Source organism: Dryobates pubescens, chromosome 15 (genome assembly GCF_014839835.1).
Source record: "Dryobates pubescens isolate bDryPub1 chromosome 15, bDryPub1.pri, whole genome shotgun sequence".
In the NCBI taxonomy this organism is placed as follows: domain Eukaryota; kingdom Metazoa; phylum Chordata; class Aves; order Piciformes; family Picidae; genus Dryobates; species Dryobates pubescens.
Genome location: NC_071626.1, coordinates 21,518,723 through 21,531,137, shown reverse-complemented (window position 1 = coordinate 21,531,137; position 12,415 = coordinate 21,518,723). Strand labels below are relative to the sequence as shown.

The window sequence follows — 12,415 nt, the reverse complement described above, 5'->3', positions numbered from 1 at the left end:
ATTTACTCTGGAACAGGCTGCCTGCAGATTTTGTGGAGTGTCCTTCTCTGGAGACACTCAAAGCCTGCCTGGACACATTCCTGTGTGACCTGCCCTAGGTGATCCTGTTCTGGCAGCAGGGTTTGGGTTGATCATCTTTTGAGGTCCCTTCCAACCCCTAGCATTCTGTGGTTCTTTAATAGGACTCTTGGACATTCTAATATTTGGCTTGTTACTAATTTAAATGTTTCTTGCAAACTGTTTTACCTCTCTACCAATCTGTCTTTTACATGCTGTCCTTTACATCTAACAGTATCCCAAGGATGCTTGTAGCTTTTTATCTTATGAATCTTATCTTATTTAACTTCATATTTTCCTTAAACAAATAGTAGATGAAGAGGAAGAGCAAGAGTGTTACACCCTCTCTGACAATTACTTTAAGCAGTGTAGTATTAATGTCATATTATTTTAAATACTGTTAGAATTAAATTCACTATTGTTTCTGACGGCTGCAAGGCATTATTGAATATCCAGTGAACAAACAAACCATGAAAGTTTAGGCAGATAATGGTTCCAACTTCTGTCACTTCACTAAAGTACTACAGAGTAATAGGGATACTGTTCCAGATTCTTCATGCTTTCTGTCCCGCTCCTTATTGTCTTCATTACATAACCCGTTTTTTCCTTCCCTGGTCATATATTCTAACTGTTTCATAGCAATAAGGCATCCTGGTTTCCTTCTCCTCTTTGGACATTCAAAGGCAAAGTTTCTTCTGCCTCCTGGCTACTACAGTGTCCATAATTGTTGTTCTTGTATTTGTTTCTAAATTGAGCACACTGCATCATAAACTGATCACAAACAACCTTGGCATAATCAACTATACTGTGTCCTTACATCCTATTATTGATCAGACTAGAGTTTGCCCAGAAATTTTACATTTGTTTCAGGGAGTTATTTATTTTTGCATGGCATGAGATTAAAAACTGATTTAATCATATACCATGCAGCATGGTATAGATTTCACTTGCTGTGAGGTAGACTATTTGAGATGCAAGTGAAAAAAAAATAGATTGCTTCCAGACTATGAACAGATGGTTTGGCAAATATATTGAAAAGTGTACACACAAAATAAAATACCATGCTCACATTTTCTACAGGAATCTGTGCCTTATTGCCAAGCAGGATTATATATGACTTAGTTAAAAAATAAAAAAAAGAGGCATGTTTAGAATATTAAAAACCAAAAACCAGTGTCTAAATACCTGGTATATCCCCATAAATCACTGGGTCCTAATAGTTGGTCAGATACCAAGTAGGTGTTGTGAGAAGATGAAATAAAATAGTCACATAATGGGTGGTTCATGTCTTGGTAGACAGTCCTCTGATCCTTTTTAAATATCGAGCAGTCATCTGAGCTCATGTACCTTGTAAATCCTTCAAATGACATCTGTCTTCTTTTCCTCACTGAGCAAAGAAGAAAGCAAAAAACTGTTGTGAAGCTAAAGTCATGGCTATATCCGTGTGCTTATAATTTTTTTAACAGCCAACTGTGAACAACGCCAAAGTTTGTGCAGCATAGTACTTCCCTGCTATTTTAAAATTGGTAATAAGCAAGATAAGGACAAACATCATATGTGTGTGGGTCTGGAGAAGAATTTCTGTGGTTCAAAATTATGAGAGAAAAGAAATCGGTTCTGAGGCTTTTATTCTTCTATGGACACCAATAAGAAGAGTTAGCAGTAGTCCTGATTAAATATGAAGTAAAATATTGTTTAGTAACATGCCAGTCAATGCACAAAGCAAATTTTCTTTTATCTGCAGAAAGAATAGGAATTGCTCTACTCAATGTCAGAGATTGTAAAAAAAAATATCTTGCAGGAACTGTTTCCCAGCACCAAACAGCTTCCTCAGTGGTTGAGAATTCCAAATAAATACTGATGAAATAATGTTTAAATTAGAAGTGGCTGCAGCAAAAATAGTATCTCAGGAAAATAAACGACAAAGATTAATTGCAAATCAAGATTATTACATTACTGCATCCATAATAAAATATGCTAATTGCCTCCATGCCAGTGATAGTCATCCCATTTGTTTTGCTTTTAACTGATGTAATGACAAACAGATCCATTATACTGCCAACTGCTGCTCTAATGTCATGCTTCAAATGTAATAATTTTGCAAATGATATAATCTCGGAAGTCAGCTTTGTTTCAAAACAGAGCTTAGATTGAATCACTTCAAGATTTTGCCCTGTTCTGGCTGTAAAATAACACTATTGTCACCATGTTAGGCTAGTGATCATTAAGCAGTAAGTAATCCAAGATTACTTTCTGTAAGCAATAACTGAGAGGTCAATGTATACAGACTCTTGACCTCGTTTTTTTAGAATGCAAAACAGTGTTAAAAAGTATGATTTTGCCTTCTGTCCGCCATCTCTGTTACTCTCTCATAGAGGCCAAGTGGATACTATAGCTTCATGGAGTGTCCTGGAAAAGTGTTACTCACCTTTACCACCCAAAAGGTGATTACTTATTAATATTTTTCCCCTTTTTTCTCATTTAGACTGTAGTCTATTTATTTGCATATTCTCCTTCTAAAACATTTCAATTTATTACATTTGGTCTTTTTCATTCTCTTAATTCATTAGTAGAGTAAACCAGGTTGGAAGAGACCTTCAAGATCATCGCGTCCAACCTATCATCCAATGCACCTAATCAGCTAAACCATGGAACCAAGCACCCAAGCACCCTATCAAGTCTTCTCCTGAACACCTCCAATGGGTCATCCATTCTTCACACATTTTCAAAGGTAACCTATTATGGCCAAGTCTGTTACACAGTCACTTTTCTAAGAACTCTTATTTGCCTTACTTACTCTGGTCTTATTAATAATATTAGCCACTTAATTGTACTTTGGTAGTGCATCAAGACTTCACTTAGTGTTTCTTAAGCTAACTTATTTGCAGAAGGACTGGTGATTCTTGATAGCTGTATCTTACCTAGTATTCTGATTTATTAACAATGCATATGCTATATATACTTGTAGCCATAGGATTACGTTTCTACTTTCTGTGTCTTTAAAACATGCTTTGATTTTTTTCACATGTTGCTCGAAACAGAATACATTCATCCTGTGTGCTTTATCTATGGTGAATTACTTTAATTGTAGAGTTAATTCCTTTGAAGAGAAAGCTTTTCATCAATTGTGTCTGCTCTGCATTTCTGATTAGTTTTCCTGCTCTGTATATTTCTCTGTGTTGAGCCAGTAAATCCTTTTGGGTTTTTTTCCTCTCTGAGTGTATTTTTTTTGTTTGCTAACAATTCTTAGTAAATTAGTGAAAAATCCTGACTTTCCAAAGTTTTGCTTATTTTGAATTATTTTTGATGCTTTCCTGGCTGCTCTTGTCACTGACAGAAGATCAATACAATGTTTCCAAGAACAGAACTTGTTTAAATAAATATGCTTAATCCCCTAAAAATGAAAACATTATAAAGTCAATCTGTGTTACTTTGCTAGCCTACATGTAAGCTCTTTGGCTTCAGTAAAACGTTCAGATCATGTCTCTAATCAATGAACCACAACTATCTGTGGTTTTATGCAGGTTATTACAGGCCCTTACAATTTCTAAGCCTCATTGGCTTGCAATTTTTTTCAGGGAAATGTAGTTGCTGGCCTTGAACTGTGTACAGCTAAAGTCATCATCCTGGTTTTGAAGAACTACCAAAAATCCCAGCAAGTCTGTAAGATGATAAAACATATCTGTAACTAGGAAGAGTGGCTTTGCACTAACATTACCAGCAGCATATGTTCTATGACATCAAAGAGTCATTTTTGAGCACTATTTGGTGCTATCTCACCAAAGGAGATGTGCAAAATAGTATCACATGTACATAAATGGCGTACCATCTGCTAAACGAAACCTTTGGAGATCTGTCACTCAGTAGAAGATATCATATCATCATTTTGAGAGTTTAAGATAGGCATCATTTTTTATAATTGCTACTATTCATGCACCTGTCTCTTACCAATGGAGAAAATATGCTGGGTTTCTTTAGAAGACTCTCTTATCTTTGCCTGAAGAAGATACCAAAACTATTCAGGACTGAAAGAGGATGCTTTTTAAGTTGTGATACATGACCCAGTCATATTGCCCTCTGACCATTTGCAGACATTTTCTGCTTCTACATTAAAAGAAACAGGACTTCATGTCCATAACTGTTCCATGTATTCATGAAGGCCTCACATTTTTTCCCTAGAGGAACTTGAGTCATTTTCTCCATTAGGATACTTTAGCAGTAGTTAGTGTGCACACATAACCCATTTTGTGTCGAAAGAAAAGAAGTAAAAAATTTGTCTTCTTGTACCTTCCTGTTGTTCACAAAGACAAATGTTTTTTTCTTCACCTTCCCTTTTGGATAGTCTGGAATACAGTTTATTAATAATATTCTTTTTAAAATATACATAGAATTTTGACAGAGTGTTTTTCCACATTCTTCCAGGTAAGGCAAATTCCAGCTCTGCCATATATACAAATAATGTCATATTACAGACCAATTATGGATGTAAACTGGATATTTTAAAGACTTGGATTACATTATATGCTTATGCTGTTTAGGGTTTATTACATTCTGGTTTCCTTTTTATCTTGGAACTTCTTTGAAAATATTTTTCTTTCTTTATGGCAAGAAAAAAAATGAAACCTTTCATGAGATGTTTGCTGTCTGGTACTGTGGCCTGTGGAGGCTCCATGCTGAAGCAGATGAAACAAGAAGGAAACAATAGCAAATGTATGCTCTCCCTCTTGCTCTGCCTCTCATACACACATGCTCACACACAAAAAAAATCAAGCTTAAAAGAATGTATATCCTGGGAATAAGCTGAAGGGAATTTTGATTCACAAATACATTTTGGATTACTCAAATTCTTTATCTGACAAATACATCCAAGCTCATATTGATATTTACAAGGTAAGTAAGTTTTACAAGACAGGATTGTATTTTTTTGACCTATCTTTGTATTGCCTGGCAGGAAAACAGAGGGACAGGAGTACAGTTTTTGAATGGCACTACACTAGATAATGGTGGGATGCATCTTCTTATTTTCACTGTGCCTCTAAACCTATCTATGCAAATACTGAATAATGAGTAATTGTTTGGGTTTGGGGTTTTTTTTCCACAAGACATATACACCAAGCTTAAAAAAATCCCCATGTGCATTTCTCTGGCACATTTTCTTTAATCTCCTAGAAAGTCTCAATGGTTCTATTCAGAATTGGTAATAACATGGAGAGATAATCAAAGACTTCTCTAGAACAGAACATTTGAATGTTAGTAAGACACATCTGTGAATCATATATTCACCACTTTTATAATCATAAAATTCCATAAAATGATTCCTTCAGTCAAAAATGCAAGCTTTCACGCACTAAAAAAAATCTGTTAATGCAGCGTTTTGTTGTTAGGATAGAATAGGATAGAATGGAATTAACCAGGTTGGAAAAGACCTTTGAGATCATCAAGTCCAACCTATCATCCAACACCATCTAATCAACCTAACCATGCAACCAAGCACCCCATCAAGTCTCTTCCTAAACACCTCCAGTGATGATGACTCTACCACCTCCCTGGGCAGCCCATTTCAATGGCCAATCTCTCTTTCTGTGAAGAACTTTCTCCTCACCTCCAGCCTAAACTTCCCCTGGTGCAGCTTGAGACTGTGTCCTCTTGTTCTGGTGCTGGTTGTGTGGGAGAAGAGACCAACTTCCACCTGGCTACGACCTTCCTTCAGGTAGTTGTAGACAGCAAGAAGGTCTCCCCTGAGCCTCCTCTTCTCCAGGCTAAGCAACCCCAGCTCCCTCAGCTTCTCCTCATAGGGCTTGTGCTCCAAACCCCTCACCAGCTCTGTTGCCCTTCTCTGGACACATTCCAGAAATTAGACATTTAAATTATAGAAGATTTATGTTCCCCTAATTCATCAAGAAAAATTATTTTTAAACACTTAGCTAAGCTGGGGGCAGGGGGGGAACCAGTTTATATCACTTCATCTGTTGTACAAAAATTGTATTTTGCTTAAAGCAATCTACATTGGAATGGGCTGCCTGGGGAGGTGGTGGAGTTACCATCATTGGAGGTGTTTAGGAGAAGACTTGATGGGGTCCTTGGTTGCATGGTTTAGTTGATTAGATGGTGTTGGATGAAGGGTTGGATGCGATGATCTTGAAGTTCTTCTCCAACCTGGTCTGGTCTATTCCATTCCATTCCATTCCATTCTATTCTATTCTATTCTATTCTATTCTATTCTATTCTATTCTATTCTATTCTATTCTATTCTATTCTATTCCATTCCCTTCTATTCTATTCTATTCTATCCTATTCTATCCTATCCTATTCTATTCATGTAGGTTTTGGACCCAGTGTGTTACAAGAAGAATAATGATGGATCTGGTAAGTAATGTGATATGCTATCACTGAGTGCTACTCTGTGCATATTTGTGTTTTATTAATGTTTGGTGTTTTTGTTGTGTTGCATTTGCAATCCTTAGAGACCTGAATTTAAAAAGAAAAAAATGAAAAAAAAAAAAACCCAGTCACCAAGAGAATCACAATAAATAACAGCTAGAAAACAAATATTTAGATTATGCATACCTTCTTCGATGGGTTCATACATAAAAATCATTTCTAAGGCAGTTGTTTCACAGTCTTTCGCTTCGTGTTGTTCTCTTCTGAGGAATTCACTGAGGTCAGTGTCAGCTAGAACTTTGCCATTTTGAGAGTAGGTACAAAAAAGTTCATAAAATTCAAATCTATGCACAATGGTCTCATAAACTGCCCTGAAGTCTTCAATGGTAATTTTCTGTTCTTTCTGTTTGTCAACTGTTTTCTGCAAAATAAATCAATCAATCAGGAAAGTCAGTACAGCGGTATGGACTGACACAAAGATACACACAAAACACTCTAACTGATTGTATGAGCACAATGGAGAAAATCTCAGGCAAGAGTAACAGCAATGCATTGTCAAATGCTATTCTGCTTCTACATTATAGAATCATAGAATGATATATTTGTGAGGGTTAGAAGGGACCTTATGGATCATCTGGCTCCACTCCCCCTGCCATGGGCAGGAACACTTCCCACTAGATCAGACTGCCCAGAGCCACATCCAGCCTGGCCTTAAAAACTTCCAGGGATGGGGCTTCTACCACTTCCCTGGGCAACCCTTTCCTATGTTTCACCACCCTCATGGTGAAAAACTTCCCTAACCTCCAATCTGAATCTACCCACTTCTAGTTTTCCTCCATTCCCCCTAGTCCTATCACTACCTGACATCCTAAAAAGTCCTTCACCAGCTTTCTTGTAGGCCCTGTAAGATACTGAAAGGCCACACTTATATTCGACTTTAAATGTTTAAAGTATTTTATACTAATTAAAAGGAACAATATGACCTAGTTGCCATCTAAGCAATTACAATAATTTGCTATATAATGCACGGGAAATATTAAAGCACATTATATAAACCCTCTAAAATGCTACGCAGTAAATTTGCAGCATAAAAGTTATTGAGCAGAAAATGTTCTGTATAATATCCCTCCAACAGTAATTTAAACCATATTGAAAATACTCTCAGTTCAATCAATATACATTATGTAGCAAACTAACCTAAAAAAGTAAGTAAGGATGATCAAATGACACCAAGTTGGGAGCAGGTGTTGATCTGTTAGAGGATAGAGGGGCTCTGCAGAGGGACCTTGACTGGCTGGAGAGATGGGCAGAGTCCAGCATGATGGCATTCAACAAATCCAAGTGCCGGGTGCTGCACTTTGGCCACAACAACCCCATGCAGGGCTACAGGCTGGGGTCAGAGTGGCTGGAGGGCAGCCAGGCAGAGAGGGACCTAAGGGGACTGATTGACAGGCGGCAGAACACGAGCCAGCAGTGTGCCCAGGTGGCCAAGAAGGCCAATGGCATCCTGGCCTGCATCAAGAATAGTGTGGCCAGAGGAGCAGGGAAGTCATTGTGCCCCTGTACTCAGCACTGGTTAGGCCATACCTTGAGTCCTGTGTCCAGTTCTGGGCCCCCCAATTTTAGAAGGACATTGAGACTCTTGAATATGTCCAGAGAAGGGCAACAAGGTTGGGGAGAGGCCTTGACACAAGCCCTATGAGGAGAGGCTGAGAGAGCTGGGATTGTTTAGCCTGGAGAAGAGAAGGCTCAGGGGAGCCCTTCTTGCTCTCTACAACTACCTGAAGGGAGGTTGTAGCCAGGAGGGGGTTGATCTCTTCTCCCAGGCAACCAGCACCAGAACAAGAGGACACAGTCTCAAGCTGCACCAGGGGAAGTTTAGGCTGGAGGTGAGGAGAAAGTTCTTCACAGAGAGGGCTGTTAGCCATTGGAATGTACTGCCCAGGGAGGTGGTGGAGTCACCATCCCTGGAAGTGTTCAAGAGGGGATTGGTCATGGCACTTGGTGCCATGGTTTAGTAGACATGACATCTTGGGTGACAAGTTGGAGTTGATAATCTTTGAGGTCTTTTCCAACCTTATTGATTCTATGATTCCATGATCATGAGATCCAAGGCTTTCAATACATCAAATAAGAAACATTATTAAAGTTTGGAGATAAAATACTTTATAACAGCCTATGACATTGTGTTCTATTCTTAACAAGCTAGAATGCTTAACTCAGACTAATTATTCACACTTGCAGAATGTTTTTAACTGTAAGCTTGTTTTCATAGAGCTTGCAGAATGTTATCATAGTAATTAATTTCGGTCGTTCAGTATAAAAGCCACCAGAAAAATCAAAAGGGCAAAAGAATTTCAGAAAAAATCACACCTGTTTTACCACTTCTTACCAACTTTCTTTATCCTTCAAAAATTTCCACATGAAATACGTAATTGGGACTATGAACTAGAGATGTTTCTAAAACTTCAGCTCGCATTATTCTTAAAAGTTGCCAAAGTAAGACTAACATTCAAAATCTTCTGGCAAAATTGTTCACAAAATTCAGCAAGCAATGGCAATTCATTGTTTCATTAATTGCCACTGTAAGATTAGCTAAAATTTTGCTAATCAGTTTGAGAATCTGTTAGCTTCTTAAACTAAGATGACCAAGGAGGCTGATTTTCAGCATCTAACAGCATGGAACTCGCTATTGTTATTACAGTTGCCAAAATAACCATCCATAAGCATGGCTTACTTGAGTTCTGGCTGCTCTGTGAAGATATTTTTTTTTCTTGCTACTAATTTAGCTAAATTTGAATGAGATACCAGAAAAGCTTAATGATAGATTATCATCTTCTTCCTATGCAGTACATTGCCTACTAAGACGTGTCTGAACAAGTACAACCGTTAAAGAACATGTTAGATAACCAAAAGAAATAGAAAGGTAAATTTCATGAGTTCTAGCCAAAAGCTGTACAAATCTGCACTTCAGTCTTAGCTTTGACTTTGTGAAAGAGAATATTAATTATCACCAGCAAGAAAATCAATCAGTCCAAATGTTAATAATGCATATTACTGGATTGACACCCTCAATCTCAATTTCAGTGCCCTTAAAAAAGCTGCAAATTTACTCTTAAATGTTAAATAGAAAAGGAAAATCCCAACTTAGTTTGGAACTAATCAATCTATCAAGACTCCAGAGATGTTCACTTAGGTGAACACACAAAATGAAGCAGGGCAAAACATTAAATTTTCTATCTCAGTTACCTTTTGATGAAATACAGACAAATTGCAGTACACAGAAGAGCTTTTCAAATTTCTTATGACAAACATGTCAATATTAAAAAAAAAAAAAAGGAAAAGATATTGTTAAAAAATCTTTGATGGCAGCTTTTTGCTATACTTATTGCCATTAATGCACATCAAATCTGTGCTGTTCAGAAAAGAAGTATCTCCTAAAAAGACTTAGTCTTGAGGAAAATGACATGACAGTCTATCGTTCTTAAAAATCTTAATGTTCATAATTCTGACATTTCTCAAAGAAACATTAAAATAAATTCAAAGAGAAGGGACAAGACAAAAATATTAAACTTTAAAAGAATATGTTTTCTATTAAGTTGAATTTGTCATGTATAAGCATCCAATTAAGTGTTAGTGCAAAGTTACTTACAATGATGCCAGTAAGATTTCCTTTCAGACTGCATTTCATTGTCACATATTGTATTGATGACCAACTTGAGCCCCAAAAACTACTGAATATACTCTAATTTCTCCTAAATAGCAAAGAATATCTACCAGTGCTGCTCCAGATAACTAGATCAGACCATTAAGCATCTTATATTGTTAAAATATAACTAGATCAGGCTTGTTCTATGCAGGTCACTTCCTCAAATAATTACTCTCTCCCCACAATTGATCATCTCTCTGCCAGAAAGCAAAGTAGGTGGAAAACACAGAATACAATGAAAATAGTTTCAAATTCTCATGAGATTCTCAGGATTGGCAATTCTCCCAATGTAGTGCAAGTTCAAAAAATGCAGGCAGCCTCTTTAGCACGGGTTGAGTTCACACTGCCAGTTCTACCTTGGCTTGACAAGGCAAAGAACAATGAGAGAGGAACAAGACAGAGTGAGGAAATCATGCCTTCCCTCTGCCTGCCTGCCTGCCTGTGAGCATGATGTGACACAAAATTTTCTCTCGACATAGTTAATTCTCCTCTGTCAAATCTGGACAGTATCAGCCAATTCTTAAACAAACAAACAAACAAATAAATAAATAAATCACACACATAAATATAGTGAGTTGTCTTCATACCCTTAGGAAAAACAGGGTTATGCTTTTGATTAAAAAAATAAATGCACTGAAAGGAAAAATTGTGGGGTTTGAGTAATTACTAGAAGGGACCTAAGGAATATGAAAGGCACATAAATTCTGCAGGATTTATTTACTGAGACCACTTAATGGTAGTTTGTTTACCTACATTAAATTAACTTAGTAGTAAGTAAAATTTCTTGTTGTATTAAGTAACAGTCATAAAAATCTCTTAAACATTGCCACATCCTTTCCCAGAGGTTTGAGTGCAATTCCTACCCATTAGGGTACACATCTTAAATACTTCAGAACAGAGATACAGCAGAAAATTGAATGAACATATGTGCTGGATCTATGTTGACCTGAAGCCTGAGCAGATCAGACAACTCAGTATTGTCCTGGAAAAAGAATTTTTATGAAGTCACTCTAATGGCTCTGCTCAGCATCAGACAGGCATGTCTGGACTTGTTAATTTGATCACAGAAAACATGGATGGTATGAAAACAGAATGTTCTAATTTTTCTCAACTGAGGACACATTACAAGGGGTGGAAATCAAGACTTACATAGTTTCCATCATGTTACATATTTTAGTGTGGCAAAGAGATGATGTTACTTTGGGGTTGGTTTCTTCTCTCAAATAACAAGTGATAGGCCATGAGGAAATGGGCTCAGGTTGTGCCAGAGAAGGTTGAGACTGGATATTAGGAAAAATTCTTCACTGAAAGGACTGTGAAGCATTGGAACAGGCTGACCAGGGAAGTGGTTGAGTCACCACCATCCTTCAAGGCAGGTGTGTAGACGTGGTTCTTAGGGACATGGTTTAGTGGTAAACTTGGCACTGTTAGGTTAATGGTTGGACTTGATCTTAAAGGTTTTTTCCAGCTTAAGTGATTACATGAATCTTTCTATGATTCAAATGCAACTGCTCAATTACCTGGTTTACACAGAAACTAATCACCCGAAAGAGGCAAATCATTTTCTAATTTTGCACATTGTACTAGCATGAAATTCACTCCTCAAAACATTTCCAAAAGTCAAAAAAAAAAAAAAAAGATAAGACACTCAGGTAACTTGACTTCTAAACAGATTTAACTACTTAATCCATATATTCCTCACCTTGAAAATATGTTTTATGTGTGCGAAATTAAAAGGTATTTGCATTTTTGTAAGCAGCTTCATTGTGCTCTGCAAATCAATCTTCCCATCCCTGAACTCATCCTGGATGATAGACAAAAACCATGTATGCAAGCTCAGGTTAAGGAAAATTCTGGCCTATGACATTGCTTTTTAATAAGGGAAGGAGGGGGAACAGTTTAATAAAAAGCTTGCACTTTGCTTTTCTCATACTCCAGAACATCCTTGTCTTCTAAGAATGCAGAAGGCTCTGAGGCACACAGCAAGGTATTTTTGCTCTGCATCTAGAAACTCCAAGGACAGAAATGATTAAAAGGGCAAGAGTAAGAGAAGGGGAGGGTGTGAAGGAAAACAAGGGGTAGACAGGGTGAAGAAAGGGGCACAGTGAGAGAGGGAAATGTGGGGAGACTCAGGGGATCCAGAAGCCATGGGGAATGGCAGGAAGAGGAGTGGGAGCAAAAAGCCTGAACAAGCTGAGTGCTCCCAGCATTGCACCAACCCAAGCAGCTCCAACTACCCTAGCTAGACCAGCCCCTCCCCTGTCACCC

At 37.6% G+C, this 12,415-nt stretch overlaps 1 protein-coding gene across 1 annotated transcript in view; it reads right to left on the bottom strand.

Moving 5' to 3' along the window:
* The window catches only part of PLCZ1 (phospholipase C zeta 1), a 53,044-nt gene that overhangs the window by 40,460 nt on the left and 169 nt on the right, over positions 1-12,415 (bottom strand). The window contains exons 2-4 of the mRNA XM_054167942.1: positions 11,850-11,973; positions 6,625-6,859; positions 1,243-1,444 (exon numbers count right to left, since the gene is read on the bottom strand). Coding sequence (XP_054023917.1) covers positions 1,243-1,444; positions 6,625-6,859; positions 11,850-11,973 — 561 coding nt within the window. The remainder of the gene's footprint in view (positions 1-1,242; positions 1,445-6,624; positions 6,860-11,849; positions 11,974-12,415) is intronic.